Genomic DNA, 23,509 nt, shown 5'->3' with positions numbered 1-23,509 from the left:
TATGATGCATGCAGATGCAGATGCATGTGCATAATTCACAGGCCACTGTGGGCCTGGGGCCTGGCCAGGCCGGCGGAATGCCGCCGCCCGCCCAGTGCCACTGCAGGGGGCTGGTGCGCCTGCCGTCAGCTCACGAGCCTCTGGCCTGCGGCTGCGGCGGGCGCGGCCACAGAGAGAACAACTTGTTTAGTTGTTTAATCTGTGGTGGGACTCGGGAGCCGGAGGGAGGCAGGCTGAAGCAATTGCAAACACAAAGCAATTGTAACACCTGCCTCCCTCCTCCCCTCCGAGTCCTCCTGACCCTGGGGGGTGCAGCCTGCCTGCAGGCTGACTGAGGGCTCCGCTGAGCTGGGGCCGAGCCTGGCACTGTAAAACACAGTGACACATTTCACACTTGCTTTCAACTTTGCTGCAGGAAGTAAGTAACACTTCTTTGCAAAGTTGAAAGCAACTGTCTTCAAATTGTGCGCTTGGGGGCTGGCTGGCCTGGGCCCCCAGCCGCCGGCGCCGTGGACGGATCGGACCCATTGACCCAATGAAAATTCGGCTGCCCACCCAATTTGCCGCCAAATCGGCGAAATCGCCAATGCATACATTATGCTACTGGCTGGGCTACTGCTATATGAGCCCCAGTGCCCCACAAGCACACACCGTCTGCAGTGGACCTGCCAGTGCCCACAGCCACAGCCCACACAGGACAGGAGGACCACAGCAGCACTGAGGCGGCCGGCCAGCAGACAGACAGTGGAGTGCCCAGTGCCAGTGCCGGCCACACAGACAGCAGGCAGCAGCCCAGCCAACAGCCAGCCAACTGAGGTAAGGACTGGACTGGAGTGGGACTACTGTGAGCATTGAGCAACGTAAACATTAGGGCAGAGTCTAACAAGTGCCTGTGTGTCTCAGCCACACCGTCCCTTTTCAGGGGCTTTCCCTGCCATGCCATGCCATGTGAGTGTGCCTGGGGTGGGTGGGGGTGGGGGGGGGGGGTGCATGCAGGTCTGCTGTGAAGTGATATACATTTCATACAAGAATGGATCACCATATGTATCATTAATATCAGCGCATATGGGCCAATTTACCAAATTACTGTGAATGCAAGCAGATGTCCAAGGCCAAATGATAATGTTGTGTTATTATATAGCACTTACTTGTAAGAGCTTCATATAGACCAAATATACCTACAAAGTCACCCAACCTGTGTTGGTACTCACTTATCAACCTCAGGAGGATAAAAGGCTGAGTTGACCTGACCTCTCTCTCTGGGAGCTGAACCTGCAACCTGCAGAGCACACGCACATTGCAGCAGTGAGCGCTGAACCCACTGAGCTATCTTACCGGCTATAGCTATCAGAAAACTAGCCACTTAAGAAACACAGAGCCACATGCTGCTGACCACAGCCCAGGAGCCCCAATTTTAAATTAGGGGTAGCAAGGGAGACCACAGGGGTAGCAAGGGAGGCTTCAGGGGTCACCAGGCAGACCCCTGGCAACCCCTACATGAGTTGACATCCCTGCCAGATGTGGTTTGATTTACAAATACGCGTTTCATAAAATGTGTATGCAATGGTCACCATATGTGCAGTGAGATACATAATTGTGTCGGCTGATGCCTCACGTTCAGTTTAGCTATATTTTATTTTATTTTGCACAATGTTTAATTCCAGGGTCCTCCATAATACAAATAGAGTTTGGTTGTGCCGTAGACCAGGGCAATGATGTGTATTATTACATAGCACTTCATGCCGGACACCTCCCTGCTAAGGTGAGAGGCACTGCTGCTGCCCACTTGCTGCCTCTATACACCGTCCCTTTCCAGGGGCTTTCCCTGCCATGCCATGCCATGTGAGTGGGTGGGGGGTGGGGGGGGTGCATGCAGGTCTGCTGTGAAGTGATATACATTTCATACAAGAATGGATCACCATATGTATCATTAATATCAGCGCATATGGGCCAATTTACCAAATTACTGTGAATGCAAGCAGATGTCCAAGGCCAAATGATAATGTTGTGTTATTATATAGCACTTACTTGTAAGAGCTTCATATAGACCAAATATACCTACAAAGTCACCCAACCTGTGTTGGTACTCACTTATCAACCTCAGGAGGATAAAAGGCTGAGTTGACCTGACCTCTCTCTCTGGGAGCTGAACGTGCAACCTGCAGAGCACACGCACATTGCAGCAGTGAGCGCTGAACCCACTGAGCTATCTTACCGGCTATAGCTATCAGAAAACTAGCCACTTAAGAAACACAGAGCCACATGCTGCTGACCACAGCCCAGGAGCCCCAATTTTAAATTAGGGGTAGCAAGGGAGGCTTCAGGGGTCACCAGGCAGACCCCTGGCAACCCCTACATGAGTTGACATCCCTGCCAGATGTGGTTTGATTTACAAATACCCGTTTCATAAAATGTGTATGCAATGGTCACCATATGTGCAGTGAGATACATAATTGTGTCGCTGACGCCTCACGTTCGGTTTAGCTATATTTTATTTTATTTTGCACAATGTTTAATTCCAGTGTCCTCCATAATACAAATAGAGTTCGGTTGTGCCGTTGACCAGGGCAATGATGTGTATTATTACATAGCACTTAATGCCGGACACCTCCCTGCTAAGGTGAGAGGCACTGCTGCTGCCCACTTGCTGCCTCTGATCCTCTGATCCTGGGTTTACCGTGCAGGTCTGCTGTGCCAGTGATGCGCACACACACTCGGCACTCGCACATCCCGCACACCCATTCCTCTTCATTACCCTCGTGCCACGGAGATTAATGCATAATAGCGGCCTCCGGTTTGGACACAGAGAATCAAAGCAATTGGAGAACCAATTCATGACTTCCAACATGTTGGTCAATGGTCAGTTGCCAATCCCTGGCAAAATGGCACTCTAGTAGGCCACTAGCACTCCCTAAAAGATGTGCATCTACGCTGTTTAATAATTATTAGATACTGATGTGCATTATGACAGACAGTGAAGCCCTCTGCAGAAAGGCAACTAACCTCTCTGTGGCACCAAAGGCAAACGTTATCATGCGATCACATGGATCCCATTAACTCAGTAGAACAAGACATAACACAGGTTTCTGATTGGCTTATGAATCCCAAATGCAGGAATGATGTGATGCACCCCCGCTTGAGCAGCTCGTACTGCCCCAGTGTGGTGTGGTCGTGCGGCTGCATCTGCTTGCTGGGTGCCAGCTCCAAGCAACTTGTTTTTCAAACACATTGCAACGCATAACGCCCAGATCTATAGCTTAATATTTAGCCTGGGATTCGCAAACCTTTCTTTAGTCACCATTCCATTATATGTGTAGGCGTAAGCAGCGCATTCCTTTCAATGGTGCATGACGTTACCTGAAGTGCCGGATGGGGCTCCCCCAGACCCTTGGGCTCGCCCCATACTCTGAGCCCCCTTTCTCAAACCCTTTCCTTCCCTCGGTTCACGCGTGTATACCTTCTGTAGACCGTAGACCCCTGCAGCCTGACACGGGGTGGTACCTCTGCCCCAGGGGCTCTCCCCGACACCGGAGCCCCCCTTTCCTCCTTGTTCCCTTCCACCTCTCTCTCTATTACCCTCTCACCGAACAAACGAGTCGAATCTTCCCGAGCCGGGTAATTCCCCAGTCCTGGTCCCAATTCCAGCTCAAGTCTTTCCATCTTTCCTTCTTCTTTGACCAAAGGCTTTCTGTCCATTTGTTTTAAAATGTTCAATATTCTTCCTTTTCTCTCATCAAATGTTACTCAGTTTCCTCTGCACACCTGCCTTTTATAGTTTCCATCGTCTTTTAATTTCTCTCTCTTCAGACTCACCTTTTTTTGTCCTTAAGCTATCTTGCAAACTTCTGTTTGCGTTTATTTTTCGAATTTTACCTTCTCTTTTGTGTTAATATTTATCAATTTCAAACTATTTTCCTACCCTGCTAAGTCACCAAGTGTTTGTTTCTGATTTCATTTTCCTTTCATTGTGTATATCCCTACTCCATAGTCCAAACTTATTTTTCTTTAGACCCCACCCTTACTGTACACTTCCTCTGCCTGCATACACCCACTCTCTTTTTGCCTCCTGCCTGAGTACCAAAAGCATACCTGTGTTCTTCCCCAGCCCCCACCAGGGCCCATCAATCGCTCTTTTTGCACTTGTTTGCCCATCTAGAACTTACCCTCCTCCCTAGGCTGCATCTCAGGTTCTGCCCTTATTGGCCTGCCTTGCCCCAGCCCAACTCCCCAGGCTCCATCTCTCCTCCTGCCCTTGTTGGTCTCTCTCGTGCCCCAGGGCAGGCTCTATCTCTGTGCATCTCAAATTTTGTGTATGTTTGTGTGTGTCCAGCATGGACTCTGCTATGTTTACACTCTGTTTCCATCATGTGACAAGCTGTTTCTGTAATTCTGCGCCACATTGTAAGTTTGGCGGTATCAACTATGGTAATACCGCTCAACTGAATTCCTCTTACTGCATGCGGCTACGATAATACTACAACTGATTTAGGGTTGGTGCAGTACAAGTTATTGCCCGCTTTTGAGGCCATTTGAACTGCATTGGGGACATGTGGTAATACTACATGGGGCAAGACCTCCATTGAAGATGAGGCAACAAGCAGGCAGCATATGCATGGGCTGCAAAGGCCATTATTGTGTGTTTCGGCAAGATAGGCGCTACTCTGGAATGCCACCTGTTACCACCATACTTATAGTGAGGCCGACAGTGGCAGACTGGCCCATAAGGAACTTGGGAACACTCCAGAGGGGCCTATGCCTCTGGGGACCTGTCTGGGGCTGATCCAGTTACAAGCTTTATTTTTCCACCATCCGACAAGTATGTCGTAATTTTTTCACTGGTCTATTGCAAGACTGAGCTCAGCTGTTCTTGGTGAGGGCAGCAGTCAGAATTAGGTGGCACAGCCATGGGCCAATGTATTGCCCTACTGCCATGCTTTCATGCTTAGTCTCCCTACCTTTCCGCATCAGTTTCCAGTGTTACATGCCTTTCGAAACGGAGCCTATAGTATGGACATTGTGAGCTAAGGGGGGTGGGGTGGGGCTGGGCATGTTGAAGGCTATAGCTGTACCAGTTCCGGTGATGAGTGCGAGGAGTTTGGGTTGTAAAAGCTACTGGACGTGAGCAGTAGCTCGCTGTCCCTGTTAATGGAAATGGTGTTACCTTGCGCTATCTATTGCCTGACATATGTGGGAATTTGCTCCTCTACCTGTTACTAAATGGGTGCAACAACGTTCACAGAGAATGATCAGGAGCCGATTGTGTTTGAACTAGCTTTACCATAGCTGGGAGCAGGCTGTACCAGTTATGCTGTACGGCTCCTTGGGCATCAGAGCTGGTTGTATTTGTTGGGCAATGTGGGCATGAGCGAAATGTAACCGTATCCGTTTTGGAAGCTGGCTGTACCTGTTCATTGGCATGAATAGTTAGGTAAAGAGTATTGCATGCTGCTACATTGCTCTCAAAGCATTTAGGCTTCCTTGATAGAGATGGATTGTGGCCCTGCCCATGGTAAAACATGACTTTTTTTCTGTGGGTAGGGGTTGCAACTGGGGGAAACGATGAGGGAAAAAGTGTCAGTACTGAAAAGTCAGTTGAGCTGGGAGCAGCCTCGGACTGGCCTGTAGAACTATAGGCCCAGGGCCAACCAAAAACACAAAATGCTGGTGTGGGACCGTTTTATTGGCCAAAGTGGGACCCTTGTTGGCCCATGTGGGCCAGTTTGATGAGTTAATTCACACTGCGACTAGTAGTTTTGACCAGTGTTGCTTGCTGAATAAATATTCTTTAAAATATACAATTTGCAAGTCACTTTATCAAAAAGCTCCGCCTGGGTACTATTCAAACAGTATCACAAAAGGAATGAAAAGCCATTTGCAACTGCGGGCCACTTTATCTTTGGTGCCTGAGATAATTGCATGGCCCAGTCTGACCCCGGATGATAGCTAGCCTTTGTTGCTGACTGTGTGCAGTTCGGAAGCACCCCACAGTGTCTTTGTCGAGGGCATAGGGGCATTGGTATCCCGAAAGGGGCCACTTTTTTTTGAGGCGAGGGGTGGGCCACTTTTTTGAGGCGAGGGGTGGGCCACTTTTTTTTTGTTGTCCGGGCCTATTTCTTGTCCCAGTCCGACCCTGGCTGTGCCAGACTCCATTGGCTACACCTGTGCTGATTGTGTGCACCTGTGGCTGTGGAAACCACTGCTCTGTGTTCTTAACTCCTTCTCTGAGATGCCTGAATGTACTCCATGCCGGTAAGGTACTTTACGGCCTTAAGGAGACCGTTATTTACGTGTGCTCCTTATTTGCGATCAGCTCCGGTTTACGCCATGGCGTTAATTACGCCATGGTGGTGTGTGCGCGCGCGACCCAAGACCGTAAATTACGGCATTGTTGTTTACGGTGCAGTAATTTACGGTCTGAAGGGTCGGAATGGCATGGAGCGGAAATCCATGCCGGTAAATCATTACGGGCATGGTTTGTACCTTACCTCCAACCTCGGAATGACCCCCCATATCTTGTTTTTATGAAGTATAAGAAGACACAGCTTTTAGCAGACTAATGATAATCATCTGAATGCCTCCCTGGTATGGGTCCTTTTTTCAAATGATCTTTACTGAGTTTGTAACGGAGAAGCAATAATACATCATGTGCGGATTACACAAGGGGGTGTGAGTACGCCCTTTCGCAACACAGCTAACAAACCCTTGTACATTCATCAAATAAAGTAGAGCCAATGATGGTTGTTCCTTACTCGCCTTTCCCAGCAGTGATAGATGGGACATACTGTCATAGATTCAAAAAATATAGTGAATAACATATTGAAGATTCTGCTCACATCAAGATAGGAAAAGTGCAAGAACATAGTCATCATCCACCGCAATGCATAGCTGAACTCACTAGCGTAAGATACATAATTACAGACCATTATCATGGAGATCATACCAATGATACATAAGGCACTATATAAATGCAAAGTAACATAACATGTTAACGATCAAGCGCCTTCATCACTATGCAAAGAGGGAGAATAAGCGTTATCGATATGCAATAAGAACACGTGAAACGGTATCCAAATGTCCGAAGATTGCTGCTTGGAGGACATTAGTGAACAATACTTACCATCGTAATCAATACACCATATTAATTCTGGTACCCACTTATCTACTGGCAGAGAGATTTAGCGTTCTTTATCGTTAAATCCGACATGCAATAAGGTAACGGGAGCAAGCCTACATATATGTCCTTGTTTAGATGTCTGTATCCCCAGAGAAATCCCCCCAAGAGTCATTTTCCAATGAGTGCATCCAAAAATCTGCTACTCCCAGACTTAAGTAAAACATATGAAAGAACACAAACTCCCTCATCACCATATGTAGAATAGTTTATTCGCTTTGTTCAGTACATTGAGTTGAATTATGTGTCTTTATAGACACAGAATGGGAGTGTGCAATACTTGGGCCCACTTCTGTCTGAAAAGGAGTGGTCTACCTCCTGTTCCACCACATACCGTGATCGGGTCTGGCGGTATATGGATCAGAGTAGCCTACAGACAGATGCGCTAATCATATACTGTAGTAGAGAAGAGGTTTGCATGGATAATCTGCACTCCTGAATTTGAATGCATCTACATTCGATAATATTGCAACAGAGTTGTATCTGGTAGCTTCGGTGCCCATCCTTTCTTGAAAAATCTAATGTATGACAAATGTTCCATCTGGGTATAAGTGTGCCACCTGTGTAATGCTCCATTAACCCTGGTCTTTTGATACTTTGATCACATGCAGGTGGTATATTCGTGATATACCAACATTCTGCCTCCTGTGCACATCATTTAGTGACACAGAATTGAGAATGCAGATTAGCCAAGCCCAAAACAGTACCTCTAAGGGGGTTACATCTTCTTCCGAGTACAGAATCGGGGCAGGCCAACCCTCGCAGTATTCCCACACACATCTAGTGGTGAGCGGAACTAGCCCATTTCCTCAAGGACCAGTTTGTTCTCACAATTTTTACCACATTCACTGCAAAAAAAGCTAGCCCAACCAAGAAATAGAGGGGTTTGTTGAGGATGGATCTACGTGAAAAAAACCGAATACAAAAAGCTCGATTTGCAAAATTGCGAAGCCCACTTGTTCGCATTTTGCAATTCGAGCTTTTGTTTTGGATTTCGGTTGTTTGTCCCCGCTGGGCATCTAATATATGCGGGGGACACCCCTGCAACACCTGCAGCCCATAATACAGAACTGGGGGAGCGGGGGACACTGCCGCAACCCCCGCTCCCCTTGTCAGGTATTATGGGATTCAATCTTTTGTACCAAGCCGAATGCACACTGATTGTGCATTCAGTCTTTTTTTCTCCAAAATGTTGGGGCAAATCGGTTGAGGATACCTTTGAGTCAGGTAGTTGGTGGGACTAGCCAAAGAGATTAGCATGGCCATAGGCCTGCATGGGGTGGGTAAAAACAGAACTGCACCCACAAGCTGTGTGCCACTCCTCGCATGCCATCTCCCTCCTAACTGCACTGCAATGGAATCATGTTGGCTTGTAGGTGGCTTGTAAGCACCATCTTAATAGCCAAAACTAAAGAGTTCTTTCTTCTAGAATCGGGTGTATACCTCTCTATCTGCATTTTTCTATAGCGCCACTAACCCATAGGCCTCAGTCAACAGTCGTATCTCTGAGGCCTTTAAAGTCTGCTGGAAACTTGCCACCCCTACACCAACTAAGAGAGAGCTTTTATTATGGTATTTATTGAGCACGGACCTAGCTTTGAGAAGCAACAGAGCGTTTTACAGAGGTAAACAACACTACAGATACACAACTCACTAATTACAGCGAATCATTTCAGTTGTGTCAAGATAAACCCTCTGGGTTCAGTGCCCGCTAACTCTATGATGGAAGAACGTTTAAAAGCCTGAGGGTTTAGTACAAAGTTGGCTTAGCCTGAACAACCGATGTCTCCGCACCTCAGAAGATTATTGTATCCCCAGAACCAGCACTCTCTCGTCGGCTGAAATCCCAGGCACCCCGATAGAACCTGTAGACTCCCTTTAGAATCTCAGAATGATCTTGGAGAAAGACCTTACCATTATGCCACAAATATATGATATTGCGCCTATCCTTCATAAGATCATGCCCTACCTTCAAATGACACATGAGGTTTAGGTGACTAGTGCCCTAGTCGATCCCAACCCAGACTACTGTATCTCAACCTAAGCCCACATCTAAAGCTTATTAGCATGCAGTCCGGGGGAGCCAGCCAATCAGTTTGCTCGCATCGTGGGCTAAATCCCACGATTAAACCCTGCATTCTGAGTACCCTGAAGGCTGCTCTCCCACCCGTCAACCCCCTCACCCACCCACAGCCCCTTCAACTTCAGGCTCTGGGCCCTTCCCTTCCAAACCCCTACCCCACTTACCTGATTCTGACACCCCCACCTCAATACGTCCCCACTGGTCGCCATTGAAATGGAAGAGGGACTCTATATGGAGCCCTACCTTTCATCTCCACGGTGGCCATCTTTGGTAAGTATTTTGTTTGAATGAACGGGATTCTGCATGGATTGAAAACCTGGGGTGCTAATAGCAATACAACGCAATCTGGTGTGTCGGATCGGGTGGTAATGGCACCAGGACACATTGTTAAGGTCCTCACTGCGCTCAGTCTATATCTTGTGCCCTGAGCCATTACCATCCAATCAGCCCGCCAGATCGGGTTTTATTGCTATAATAACAATGTGCAATAACTGAACCAGACGAAGAACACTATTATGCCCCATTTCTCCCTCTGCACACTGAGGGTTAAAAATGTGCTGTTCATAAAACTCTGGAGCGTATCCTCTGAAGCCCAGGTACCAACACAGCGTTCCAGCCTGATCCAAATGAATGCCTAAGTAATTTAGCAATTGTGTTGTGAATTACACAGTAGTGTGCTGCACTTTTGAGGTTCTAATTTGTAACTGCACTTCTTGGCCTGTTTGGAGACTCTCATTGATTAAGTTATAAGGCATTTTTCAGTGTTTCATATGTTTCGTTATGTGTATCTTGCAGGTCGGTTTGTGGAAGAGCCATGCAACACATCAGAATGAGGGGGGCTGCTTGATCGCCAAGCACAGACCGTTCAGCCACATCCACAGTCACTCGCAGACCAAGGGCCTCCAGAGCGTGCTAAAGGAAGTAGAACTAATCCGCAGCTCTCGCGATGGACAGATTGAAGAGGCAATTCGGTTTAACCAAGAACTGGAAAAGGAGCTTAGGAAATCCCAGGATGCTCTTGCTGCTCTGGAAGATTGCAACCGGAGCCTAAAGCGAGAGCAGGCAGACATGAGGAAGAAAGTGGAGGAAGCCCGCCAGGCGGTACTGAACAGCCTCGGAAAAGTTAAAGAACTGGAAGCCAAGTCCAATAAAGTGCCTATTTTGCAGGTGCACATTCAACAGCTGGAATCAGAGGTGCATTATTTCAGGTAAGCTGATCATGTACAGAATTCCTTGTCTCTTGACCTGCTCCCAGAAAACTGAAAAGCTAAATACTGCATTCTAGTGCAAATGATATTAATATGTATAACCATGTGTATTATCTTTACAGTTGCAGCCATACAGAGAGATGTATATTGCATTTTTGCACGAGTACAATTTCGGAAGTAACAGCCCCGTAGGGGCGATGACAACCAGATCCAGCAGACCACCACCTGCTACTTAAATCGATACTGCATACACATATAATGATGTTGGGGAAGGTTGCAAAAGCTTATCCCATTACGGATTTCTCTCTATAGAGAATCCCACAGCCAACATGTATCAATTCTTTATAAACCCAAGATCGTGTGCCAATGGATCATGCCAAGAAGCTGTGTTAATGGCTCATGCTGTGCTATACAATTGCTGAGTAACCTAGACTATCGAGACACATGCCAACAATTCATTGAACTGCTAAAGGCCATTGGCTTGCATATTATTTCGCATACATGTTGATGATTATTACATTTTCTTTCCTTCCATGTCACCATGAATAAACACACCTGGGTATACATCAGTCGTGTGGCAATGTAAAGTCATAATATGTGAAGGTGTTAATCAGTTAGTCACTGATCAGTTGCTTGGTAATTCTCTGAATTAAAATAACAATGTGAAGATTCATCGCAGAACATTGGCTTGCCAAGTCCACCAATGTCTTTGCCCAATACTAACACATAATCTGGAGGATCTTCAATGATGCACATGCTGTTAGCACTGGACCTCCCTTTGGTCTGTCCCAGGACTTCATGAAATCCTTTCCGGGCCATTTTACACTCTTTTTGTAAAACATATTTTGTAATGTTACTACTAAGCTTCCGCTGTCACCCTGGTCTTATATTATGTCCTATAGTTCTAAGGAAAATCTTTGAGGGGCAGCTGGTAACCCCAAGCACTTTGTCTGATGCCTTTAGCAACTGAAATGTTTTTCACGTTCAACTCTGCCTTTTGCATAGTACGAACAGATTTAGAATCCAAAACGTGCCCTCAAAAGACAAAAGGCTTCAATTTGTTATCTTGTAGAGCACAGGTCTGGGTTTTCTACAACATCATTTCATCCTTCTGCAGATTTGGTCTGCAGAACAATTGATCCCGACGAGGAAAATGTGTTTAATGGTAACACGCCCAATACCTTGCTTTTATTTATATTTCTTACTATGCAGGCAGTATCCCCGTTCTTCCCAGCACCTTCTCACATTATTTAGCATATTTTGACATGACAGAATCTTTCCTGATGATCCCAGCCCCCAAATGCTTCTTTCCCAACTTCCTGTATCCTTTCCTGATGGGCGTGAGCATTGAATGGGACACACACACACACACACACACACACACACACACACACACACACACACACACACACACACACACACACACTTCCTTCTACTCTCCATTTCTCTCCTCCCCCCACTCTCTATTTGTGCTCCCTGTCGAGTCTATTCCTCTGATGTTATTCTTTCTCACATCTACGCCTACTATCTCTCTATCCACTACTCTCCATTAGCACCCCGGGCGGGTGAGCCAGCCAAATCTGGTGGCTAGGAACGCAGGCTTGAACCGCTGGTACAAGCCTGCGTTCCAAGCCCCTTGACGGCTGGCACTCCCCACCGCCATCCTCCTCCACCCTTCGTCCCTGTTCTATTTTTCTTTATCAACCCCTCCCCACTCAGCTTCCCATGGCCGCCATGGAAAGGGTTGCTTCCCTTTACATGGCGGCCATGTTGGTTAAGTATTTTCCTTCCTACAACGGGACGTGTGCGGTGTCCAGTTGTAGAAAAGAAAATCCATTTTTTTAGCACCCCAGTTTGCTGCTTTGGTAACCCAGGGTGCTAATGGCCTTATGTACCCGTTCCACGGGCAATACGGGGGGGTGTAACTGCCCGCAGCCCATGTTAATGGCCCTCAATTCACTCGGCCCGTAAACTGGGGCCGCCGGCCATTACCCCCCTGGTGTTGCCCATGGAACGGGTACATAACACCACATTCCTACTACTCTCCACATTGCACTAGGTTTCAACCCTCCCACTCTCACACTTATCCTCCTTTCACTCAACCAGGCACACTTCTCACTCAGTCCCATATAATCCCATAATCTCTAGTTTAGTCTCATTCATTCACCTTACCATACATTCATGCTGACACCCAAGTACCACCTTCTCTCACCAACCAATGCCTCACCTTGCACACACTCTGTCAGTCTCTTCCATGCTCAGCTCCACCATCCATCCTTCGCATCGTCTCTCGGCATGCCTTCTCTTCCCTTGACCTCACCCGAACAACCCTTACTCTCCTGTCCTGTTTGTACTGTTTTATTCTGCTCCTGCCCCTTCCAGTGGCTATCGTGCTTACCTGGTTTACCTGGTCAATCTCTACTTTGCTTTCCCCAGGTGCCTATTTACACAAGTGGTAAACCCGAAAGCACCCTTTACGCCTCACCCACTTCTCCGTCACAGGTCCACCAGTACTTTGTGGTGGCCCAGTATAGTAATTGCCAGTTTCACAGTTTGTTTTGCTTGGTATGGGAGAATCCTGATTTTTAGTCTGCAGTGGACAATGCTTCTCTGGCTATGTGTTCGTCACTACATATCTCACCCGTGAGTTTAATAATCTTTCAATCGCTGCAAGGACTTCTGGGCTTGGTAGTTATAAAATGGAAGAAAGAAATTCTGGCCAGCATGGGATAGGGTAGGTATAGAGTGATCATCAGTGGTCCTTTCTAATTGTAACTAGGAACCCGAGGTGGGAGCAGAGATTGGGGCCCTCCTAAGCCCTTCCCACCGCCTCTCAGGCAGGACAGGCTGTCGAAGATACACTAGTAGGTCTCCTGCCATAGGTTGGGACGGGTTCCCATACGCTGTGAAAGGGTCAGGTGCTTGACCCTGTCACAATGACGACTTATGGAAGGGGTGCAGGAGACAGATGCAGACTGTATACCTCCTGGTTGTATGGTGCCGCTCCTCCAGTTGCCTACATGCTTAGGCAAATATATATCTCTTTGCACCTAGAGCTATCATTCCTTCTTCCTCACAAATGCTGTCATTTTTTATCTAACCATTCCTGCCATCACACAGTGGCAGACAGACTTCGTAGACTCTTGCTTATATTTGGATGAGACCCTCTGTAAGTGCTGCCTTGATTCTGTGTCATTGCTTTGTGGCATCATTCGGACGTTCAGCATCCCCCTGGACCTGGCCAGCCTTCCCAAGTTCAATAAATGCTGCTTGCATGCAGCTCAGAGCCTTTGCCATGCGTGTGATGACTCTAATACTGTTTCAAGTTTGAAAAACGGTTTGATGGTCAATAGATCAGTTGGTTTAATATCTATTTTGAGAACCATCTCCATTAACGGAATAACAGAACATGTGACAGCTTCAGAGAGAGATCATGGCAGCAGATGGCATCTTCAAGAAGGGAGCATAAAAATAAAAAATAAATATATATATTTTTTAAAAGCAGAGAATAAAGGCATGGAACATGAATGGTTACTGAGTAGAAGACCTACGTTTCCAGCCTTAGGGGAACATGCAGGGTATGCCAGGGAGCATATTAACAGAAAATGATCTGCCGTTAGACATTGCGTTTTTCTTTACTTTGTCACTGCTTGGAAGGCAGTATTATTACTTTAAAAAGTTTAAAATGAAAAGTAATTTGAAAAAAAGAAATCACAATTACTGATTAAAATGTTCAAGCCCATGAAAAAGCCAAGAAACGCAGTAGACCGCAAGGAACATTGGTGACTGCACAGCCGACATGCTGCCAATCGGTGAAGCATCAGAGTGAGCTTTTCTTGCCTTCATCCTATGCTTGCGACCCTCCTTAAGTAGGTATTATGTATGATCTGTGGGCGTTTGTGCCTACAGAGTTCAACATGTCACCCACTCCAACAGGGCAAATCAATTACAACTCAATTTACAAAGGATACTTGCCAAAGGCACAGAATGTGAGAGCCCCTTGGTGTGCCACACAAGCAAACAGAATGCGATAAGTCACATATGATGTCATACATTTGTTCAGTTGTTTTGGAAGTGGATGTTTGCATGAGGTTTTCTTCGTGTTCTGTATATGTCACTCAATCTCTCATATAGAAAAAAGGGGCAAGGGGGATAGGACAAACTAGACCAAAGATGACAGAATACTGTTTATCAATTCTTAGTAAAACATCACATTTATTTTACAATTATAGAAAAAAGTTTCACAAAATTAAATAAGCTACGCTCAATAAACAAAAAACATCCCTCTATATTATATTTAATCATCACTCATACATACATTTCTCATGTTCGCATACGTTTTGACAATCGGGTAAAAAGATGTTACCATCTCAAATTCTAATAAGATAAATGTCACTTTCACACTCTGTAATTAAACAATGTGACCCTCTGTGCACCTCCAGGGGTTGGAAAGATATCGTTGACACATGATTTGGTTGAGTTTTCAAGGGTAGGATCTCTTTGGCCAGTAATTTTAGTCAACCTTCCTCAGGATGGAGTGCAAACGTCAAATGCATGTTGCCTCTTCATAAACAAAAAAAGAGGGGGGGGGGATTAGGAGAGCCTCAGTTCTAAGAAAAGTAAAATAGACTACATTAGTCTCGTCAAACAGTATTGTCATTTTCGCTTACTTTCAATGGTATCTAGTACAACTGTTTTAGTCAGTTGCATATGGCCGACTCACCTCCTCTGGACTACCAGGGGCCGGTGGCTCTGTAATGTGGAAGAAATCCTAGCGTGTGTTCTGCCAGTAGTGTGGAATCTACCTCAAATTAGTTCCTTACCTGCAGAATAGAGTAAAAAACAAGTGCCATGGACAGTTAGGGGCCTGTGCTACTTATTTGATCAGAGCGAGTAGTAAATCCAAATAGTGGTACTCACTCGGATAGTGGGGGTCCTAGATGTAAAATCATTAGACCGGCTCAGCATTATTAGTGTAGGGTGCCAGGTGTCTAGAAGGCGACGAAGCGCGATGTCCAGCCAAAGTGAGCCCCTGCATAAGAAGAGACAAAAAATGAGAATGCCGATTGACATACACGCTACCCAACTGAAATAACGATTAGACAAATGAGGCTACCCGAAACAACTGGTAAAGAACAACCAGAAGAGAGCTGCAAACACCAATAGGGAAGTAAGTCTACAAAGAAAAGAAAAGAAACCCAATGAGAGACTGGTTTGTGTCAACACATACAATCCAGTCAGCAATGAGAGTAAAAAGATCATCAACCGCAACTGGGGACTTGTGAAAAATCCTGGCTCTTTGTTTAAACAACCCATGTTCGCCTTCAAACGCAACAGCAATTTACGACAACAATTGGTACAGACATACTGAGAAAAATCCAAGGAACAAACTAATCAATGGGGACTTCCGCATCATTGGACACCACAAGTGTGGGAACTGTAGTGTCTGTACCCTGACTGAGACAAAATACACATTCCAATACATGGCCAAATTATGGACATTAAAAAAAAACATACTAACTGCCGCACCAAGTACGCCATTTATGATATGATAGTTTATTTATATAGCGCCTGTACACAATGTGTTTCAAAGCGCTTCAAGGCAAAGGAGGGAACAAGGGAAAATACAATTACATTCTTACAGGCCATGAACAGTAAGGATGTGAAATTAACTATCGTACTGACGACATTTCATATAGTGCAAGAGCTAAGACATAGATAAGTAAGGGAGGGCGAGAGTGGGAAGGAAATGGAAACATTAGGCCTGACGACATTTCTGGTAGAGCCCGAGAAAAACAAAAGGTGAGGGAGAGGGGTGCAGAAAGGGAGGGGAGGAACAAAACAAGCGACTATAATACTAGGCCTGACAACATTTCAGATGGTGCTGGAGGGGTGGTGGGGAGGAAAAAAACTGTAATGGGAGGGTGGAGGAAACAGACGAGGTTGCTATCATATTAGATCCAAGGACAATTCTGATAGAGTAAGTGCATAGAAGAAGTAAGGGGAGGAGATAGGAAAAGGGAGAAGAGAAAGGAGGAGAGAACAGAGAGTTAGCAGTCAAAAGAGTGGAGAAGCAAGAGGGGAGAGTGAATACAATTGCAGAAGTCAGTAGTAACACATAATGTTGCAAGCCAGGATACAAGATGAAGATGGAACAGCACGATTCAGGGCCACCATGAGTACAAGATGCAAAGGAAGTCCAGCATGAGAGTTGAGAAAGAGTGATGCACCCTGAATGAATGAACTCCATAAAAGTCAAATCCAGCATTGTCCACAAGACTGTGATGGTGAAACCAGAATGTATCAGGACAGACTCCTGCAGAAGTAGGCTGGAGGAGGTTGAGGGGGCACAGGGTAGACAAATCAAGCAAAACAGGCAACACCTGTGTGTGAGAAGGGGGGGCACAAAGGAACATCACAGTGGGACCAGAGGGGGTGGGGGTGGCCTGTGAGAGCCGCAGGCAGGAAGGCACCAGGTGGATGGGGGTTGCTAATTGGTGAAAATGAGCGGCAGGCAGGAAGGCACCAGGTGGGCAGGGCTTAGGCCAGGTGACCTAGATCCACTTGCACCTGCTCCCCATCTGCAAAGGAAAAGAGGCTGGAGGGCTCCTTAAGTAGGGAAACAGAGCGGCAAGCAGGAAGGCACCAGGTGGGCGGGGCTTGCTAAGTGGTGAAAAAGAGCAGCAGGCAGGAAGACACCAGGTGGGCGGGAGTTGCTAAGTGGTGAAAAAGAGAGGTGGGCGGGGCTTAGGCCAGGTGACCTAGATCCACTTGCACCTGCTCCCCATCTGCAAAGGAAAAGAGGCTGGAGGGCTTCTTAAGTAGGGAAACGGAGTGGCAAGCAGGAAGGCACCAGGTGGGCGGGACTTGCTAAGTGGTGAAAAAGAGCGGCAGGCAGGAAGGTACCAGGTGGGCAGGGCTTAGGCCAGGTGACCTAGATCCACTTGCATCTGCTCCCCATCTGCAAAGGAAAAGAGGCTGAAGGGCTCCTTAAGCAGGGAAACAGAGCGGCAAGCAGGAAGGCACCAGGTGGGCAGGGCTTGCTAAGTGGTGAAAAAGAGCGGCAAGCAGGAAGGCACCAGGTGGGCGGGGCTTGCTAAGTGGTGAAAAAGAGCGGCCGGCAGGAAGGCACCAGGTGGGCAGGGCTTAGGCCAGGTGACCTAGATCCCATTGCACCTGCTCCCCATCTGCCCTTTATGTCATCTCATGCCCCTGCCACCTAATATACGTGGGCAAAACCACAAGAGAGGTCAAAGTGAGAATAGGAGAACATCATTCATGTATAAGGAACCACACACCGGATAAACCTCTGGTTGACCACTTTAACAAAAACAACCATAAAGACACTGACATGAAATGGTTTATACTACAAACCATCAGGACACAAACAAGAGGCGTGATTTGGCAACTGCCCTCCACCGTCTAGAGCAACGGTGGATTTACTCCTTGGATACAGTACTGCACGGACTAAATATTTCAGTGGAATGGAACGCACTGAACACAAAATGACTCCAGCACTCAACACAATATGTTTTCAACACTGTCTGCCACAATATTTAGGCTAAGTTCGAACGGACTCCTCCGCTGGAGACCACTCCCACCAGTGTGCTACAACTCAATTTAAGCATCCCACAGGATACAGCTGCTTTACAAGGTGACGCCAAAACTATGTCTCGCACAATGCCGTGTCCCAACCCGGCCCGGTCGTTAGACGAGACAAGCAGTTTGGCAACTACTTTGCCCCATAAGTATGATACCTACACTGGACTATTTACAGTCCTGTACACATGGATCTAGACACGCGGACTGCAACCGCGCCTCCGCAGCAACCCAAAGAGATTGAAATTACAATCCCCACAATTCTGTGTCCCTGCGTGACACGGCACGTGACACAGGGTAAGCAGTTGTTAATGCTTTCACCCTGACAACTAACGACACACACAGAGGATTTTTCGCAGCCTGCAGACGCATACCGCAGATGCGGTCCTTGGCCTCACACTTCCCAAGCACAAAGACTCACTGTCTGAGGTAAGACTTTGTGATCAGACCGACACATCCATAACCACCTATATGATAACCTTACACGAGACTCCATGACCGGTGCCCGAACCACTAGTGACCCTGGTCTCCCCAGTTTTCTTCCAGAACTACAGAACGCTAGAGACTTACGCCTGCATGAGCTGCTATCACCGGGTCCATGAATAGACGCCCTAAGTAAGCGATATTCCATACTTACCATTTTTCTCCCCATGTGAGCTGACAAGGGTGAGTAATAGGCATTCTCATTTTTTGTCTCTTCTTATGCAGGGGCTCACTTTGGCTGGATATCGCTCTCCGCCGCCTTCTAGCCACCTGGCACCCTACACGAATAATGCCGAGCCGGTCTAATGATTTTACATCTAGGACCCCCACTATCCGAGTGAGTTCCACTATTTGGGTTTACTACTCGCTCTGATCACATATGTAGCACAGGGCCCCTAACTTTGTCCATGTCACTTGTTTTTTACTCTATTTTGCAGGAGAGGAACTAATTTGAGGTAGATTCCACACTACTGGCAACACACATGCTAGGATTTCTTCCACATTACCGAGCCACCGGCCCCTGGTAGTCCAGAGGAGGTGAGTCAGCCATATGCAACTGACTAAAACAGTTGTAATAGATACCATTGAGTGGTTATAAGTAAGCGAAGATGACAATACTGTTTGACGAGACTAATGTAGTCTATTTTATTTTTCCTAGAACTGAGGTTCTCCTGATTCACCCCCACCCCTTTTTTGTTTATGAAGAAATAACGTGCTTTTGACGTTTGCACTCCTTCCTGAGGAAGGTTGACTAAAATTACTGGGCAACGAGATCCTACCCTTGAAAACTCAACCGAAACATGTGTCGACGATATCTTTCCAACCCCTGGAGATGCACAGAGGGTCACATCGTTTAATTACAGAGAGTTAAAGTGACATTTATCTTATTAGAATTTGAGATGGTAACATCTTTTTACCCAATTTTCAGAACGTATGCGAACATGAGAAATGTATGTATGAGTTATGATTGAATAGAATACGGAGGGATGTTTTTTGTTTATTGAGCCTAGTTTATTAAATTTTGTGAAACTGTTTTCTATAATTGTAAAATAAATGTGATGTTTTACTAAGAATTGATAAACAGTATTCCGGCATCTTTGGTCTAGTTGGTCCTACCCCCCTTTTTATCTAATTGCATAGTCGTCTGGCGGGCCATAGACATAGTACCGGGCATTCCTTATTTCTATTTTATACTCAGTCTCTCATGAGAAGTTTTTTAATACAGTTCATTTTTAAAGAAGTTGCTTCCAGTGGTAATACCGCCAAACTCATAATGAGGCTCTATTTCGATAGAAACAGTGGGCCTGATTTACACAGCATTTTTCAATAGGATTTTCCCATTAAAAAACACTTTTGTAACTCAGGCTCAGTAGGTATAAACTATTATATACAAAACAAGCATTACTGGGCCTCATTACGGGTCTGGCGGTACCGTACCGGTGATACCGGCAGGTTGCCGCCAGAAAGGTAATGATTTACCGGCACCACCGGGGGATTACAACCCGAGCGTGCTGGAAAGTTAGGCGCTGTTAAAGTGTAAGTCCTCATTCCCATAGAGTCCCATAGGACTCTATTGGAGTGTTGCTTCCGTGAAAACTCTGCGGGTGGGTGCCGTCCCATCCAGTAGGTTTGACCTGCAATGTGGGATGGCACCCGCCCGCAGCGCAGTAGTGTGCCCGTCGGAAACAACAGTGCCGGTAAGCTTACCGACAGCGTTGTTTCCGGACTGGCACACTTAGAATGAGGCCTACTGTGTTTTTGGGAGCATGGTTTTGCAAGGTTTCTGGTGTTATTTAATAATCCTTTTTTTGTGTGATTGTCATAGCAAACAGTGTAATTGACACCAGAAAGATGTTTCACTCTATTTAGTGCATGTGCCTTGCTAATGAGTAGTGAATTCATACGGTTGCCTTTTGCGTGCTTTTCCAGGCCTATCATTTCTGGTGATGTCATTAACAGGATACGAAAGCCGATATAGACATTATAATTCATTTAATTATGTATTTATTCGATTACAGGTTAAAACCGTAGCTAACATGTTCCATAAACATTTCCTACAAATAAATGTAAAAAAATCAAATCGTAAGTCTCGGTGAAATCCTACACTATCCAGAGGGGCTAATCTGCAGCAACAATAGCACAATGCTTTCCCACGAAGACATTACAGATGTGTCCTGAAAGTCATCAAGTAGTCGCTTTTACCAAGTGATCTCATTTTCATACCGTGACTTTCAGCACGCAGAGCATTTCCAATCTGCCCAACCGATTGGCTTTTCCTGATTCATGAACAATATTTGTATTTTGGTTTTAACGTGATGTCATGACCTTTCAATATCCGACCCTATATTTAGCGCGCGTGCATTTCCTGTTCTTTCAAAGGATAATGACCCTGTGTATCCTGCTTTCTGCTCCATCTTCCAGCTGTTGCACATGACGGATGCAGCTCTTAGGAGAAGGTCAAGGAGCTCTGAAAGACAGTTTTAAAAAATCGGACTTGTAAAAATATGGGTTGCTAGGTGAGATAATAATTTAAGTGCAATCAGCGAGGGCAGATAAAGGTAGCAGCTAGAACGGTTAGTAATAAACACAACAGTATTTTTAAGTAATCACGTTAAGCATGCAAGTGTACAGCACACTTTAAAGTTCTTAAAAACTTGCCATGTATCAGTTCAAGAGATAGAGTAATTATTTTTTTAAACACGTATTTAGTTTTAACAGTGTACAATACACGTAATGTCAACCACAGTATATTGCTTTCCAGAACTGCACATGCTGTTACTTACACACCCAATTGCAGGTGCTGAATGAACAGATAGGCCAACTTACCATTCGTTGATCCTCCCCATTCCCAAAACGTGGTTGAATCATGGTCTCACATTCCCCATCAGCCACCCCCATTACATTGAGTGAAAATCGCTGTCACTGATTCGGCAGCTCCCATATATGCCATATCTTGGGGCCTCATTCCGAGTATGGTGGAAGTCATGGCGCTATTTGCGGCATGACTACCTCCCATAGCAGTACCGACTCCGACTTGGTTCAATGGGGACTTACCGGTGTAGTCCGACCTTTGCGGGACCAGTAAATCCCTATTGAAAAAGCCATTCCCCATTCCCATTTGTGCCCCCATAGGGCTCAATGGGAATGGGGAAGTAGCTAATAACGGTACCGCAATTTGTGGTACCGTTATTATCTCTGAAGTCCCTTAACGAGTCCCGTCCATAACGCCTGGTCAGTGGACGGGACCCGCTAAGGGACCTCGTAGTAGGGATTACCGGCACCGGTCTCCTTAACGTTGCCCGGTATCCCTTACCGCCCTACTCGGAATGAGGGCCTTGGTGTCTTAACAGGGGCACCCACTAGCCCTGAACACTTTGTGGCACATCAACTGTCCACCTTATTCCATAACAATTCTCTTGGGATGTCCTTCACTGTCGAATGTGATGCAATGTCTCTTTTCCCCACTGCCAGAGTCATAGCTATGAATGATTTGTCGTGTCTGGCCCTATCCATCTCCTCTCGATACTCAACAGGGCTACTTTATGGTTCATCTCTAACGTTCTACTCATTGTCCTCGTGAGAGTGTCAAATATCCTTTCCCAATAGCTCCACATCCATGGACATTCCAACGATACGTGAAAGAAGGACCTGAATGTCTATGCTTTGTAGTGTAGACATTCAGGGTCTGTGACCCGACCCACCCTAGACGGAAGTTACGGTAAAATAATATAGTCTAACTGAAAAAATCAGGATCTGCTAGTGAGGGCCATCTCTCTTGCCGACATCAGAGTCTTTCTCCAGCCTCCTTGTCTATTACTTCCAAGTCCCTTTCCCATGTATTCCTATGTCGCTTGAATGAGGGTGAACTGTTGCTTATGACTACCTAATATAATTTTGAAGGTGGGTTAAATTTTGATCTCTTCCTGCACCATATTACATTGGAGGGGCGAACAATCTGGGAAGTACATCTCGTTGCCTCAAACTGGGACATCAGAGCATTTCAAAATCTCACATACAGGTAGAAGTCCTTGTAGCAAGGGTGGAAGGCAACTAAATGACCACTGTGTTTTAAATCTCCCACTTGCCTGATGCGGCTATCATGCCATTAATGGATTGTTCCAACCTTCCTAAGTTCTGGAATGTCCATTTACTCTCAAAATGGGAAAGACTAGGGCCCTTTCCTCGACCCCATCGCCTTCAGAGCATCCAGACCTGAATGGTCGTATTTGTTACCTGCAAGAAGGCCTATCTCCTGTAGGACATTGATTTGTGGTTGTGATTTCTCAGACCACGTGTCCGCTCCATAAACGAAAAAGAGTGGATGGAGGGGTCTTGATGGTGTCCCCCCTGAAAGGACACCACATCCCGATAAAGGTGGGAGTCACTGGGTAGTCCTGCATGAAAGAACACCCTTGTCCCTGCCAAATACAATGGGTGAGTTCTGGGCCATTCCACAATGACAGAGCCAGGAGCACAGAAAAAAGGTGCCGGGAGGTTGGGGTGGGCAAGGGGCAGGAAGGTGCTGGGGTTGGGAGAATGATGCCCGGAACCCAGAAGGGGCCTGGGAGGGCAGTGGAAATTAGGTGTGTGGTGTCGTATTCTGAGAAAATGTGTTCAGTGGAAACATGATCCCTATCCGTTTCCTCAAAGTCATCTGAACCATCGGCCTATTCAGTGTCAGGTCTAACACATCATTCAATCACTACCCAACAGCATCAATTCTCTCATATTTGATCAGTAGAAACTGTATGTCCTGTTGTAACTCATATCTATTGGAGGAGGTGAAAAGACACTGATGATTGTGATGGATACCACATCATAGTTCCCCCGTTTATTAATATGAATCTCCCCCTTTCCCTCTCTACTTGTGAGATGTGCAGCCGAAATGACTTGCACATTCAGATAGCTACCGCACGACATCCCCTGTAGAACCCCACATGCTCCACCACTTGCTATTGCCCCCTC

General features: G+C 46.3%; 1 protein-coding gene across 1 annotated transcript in view; it reads left to right on the top strand.

The window, feature by feature from the left end:
* The window catches only part of EFCC1 (EF-hand and coiled-coil domain containing 1), a 448,422-nt gene that overhangs the window by 22,211 nt on the left and 402,702 nt on the right, over positions 1 to 23,509 (top strand). The window contains exon 2 of the mRNA XM_069643957.1: positions 10,050 to 10,462. Within this exon, the coding sequence (XP_069500058.1) occupies positions 10,050 to 10,462 (413 nt within the window). The remainder of the gene's footprint in view (positions 1 to 10,049; positions 10,463 to 23,509) is intronic.

Source organism: Ambystoma mexicanum, chromosome 2p (assembly GCF_040938575.1).
Source record: "Ambystoma mexicanum isolate Mex_15411 chromosome 2p, UKY_AmexF1_1, whole genome shotgun sequence".
NCBI lineage: Eukaryota > Metazoa > Chordata > Amphibia > Caudata > Ambystomatidae > Ambystoma > Ambystoma mexicanum.
This window is presented reverse-complemented; position numbering and strand designations above follow the sequence as displayed.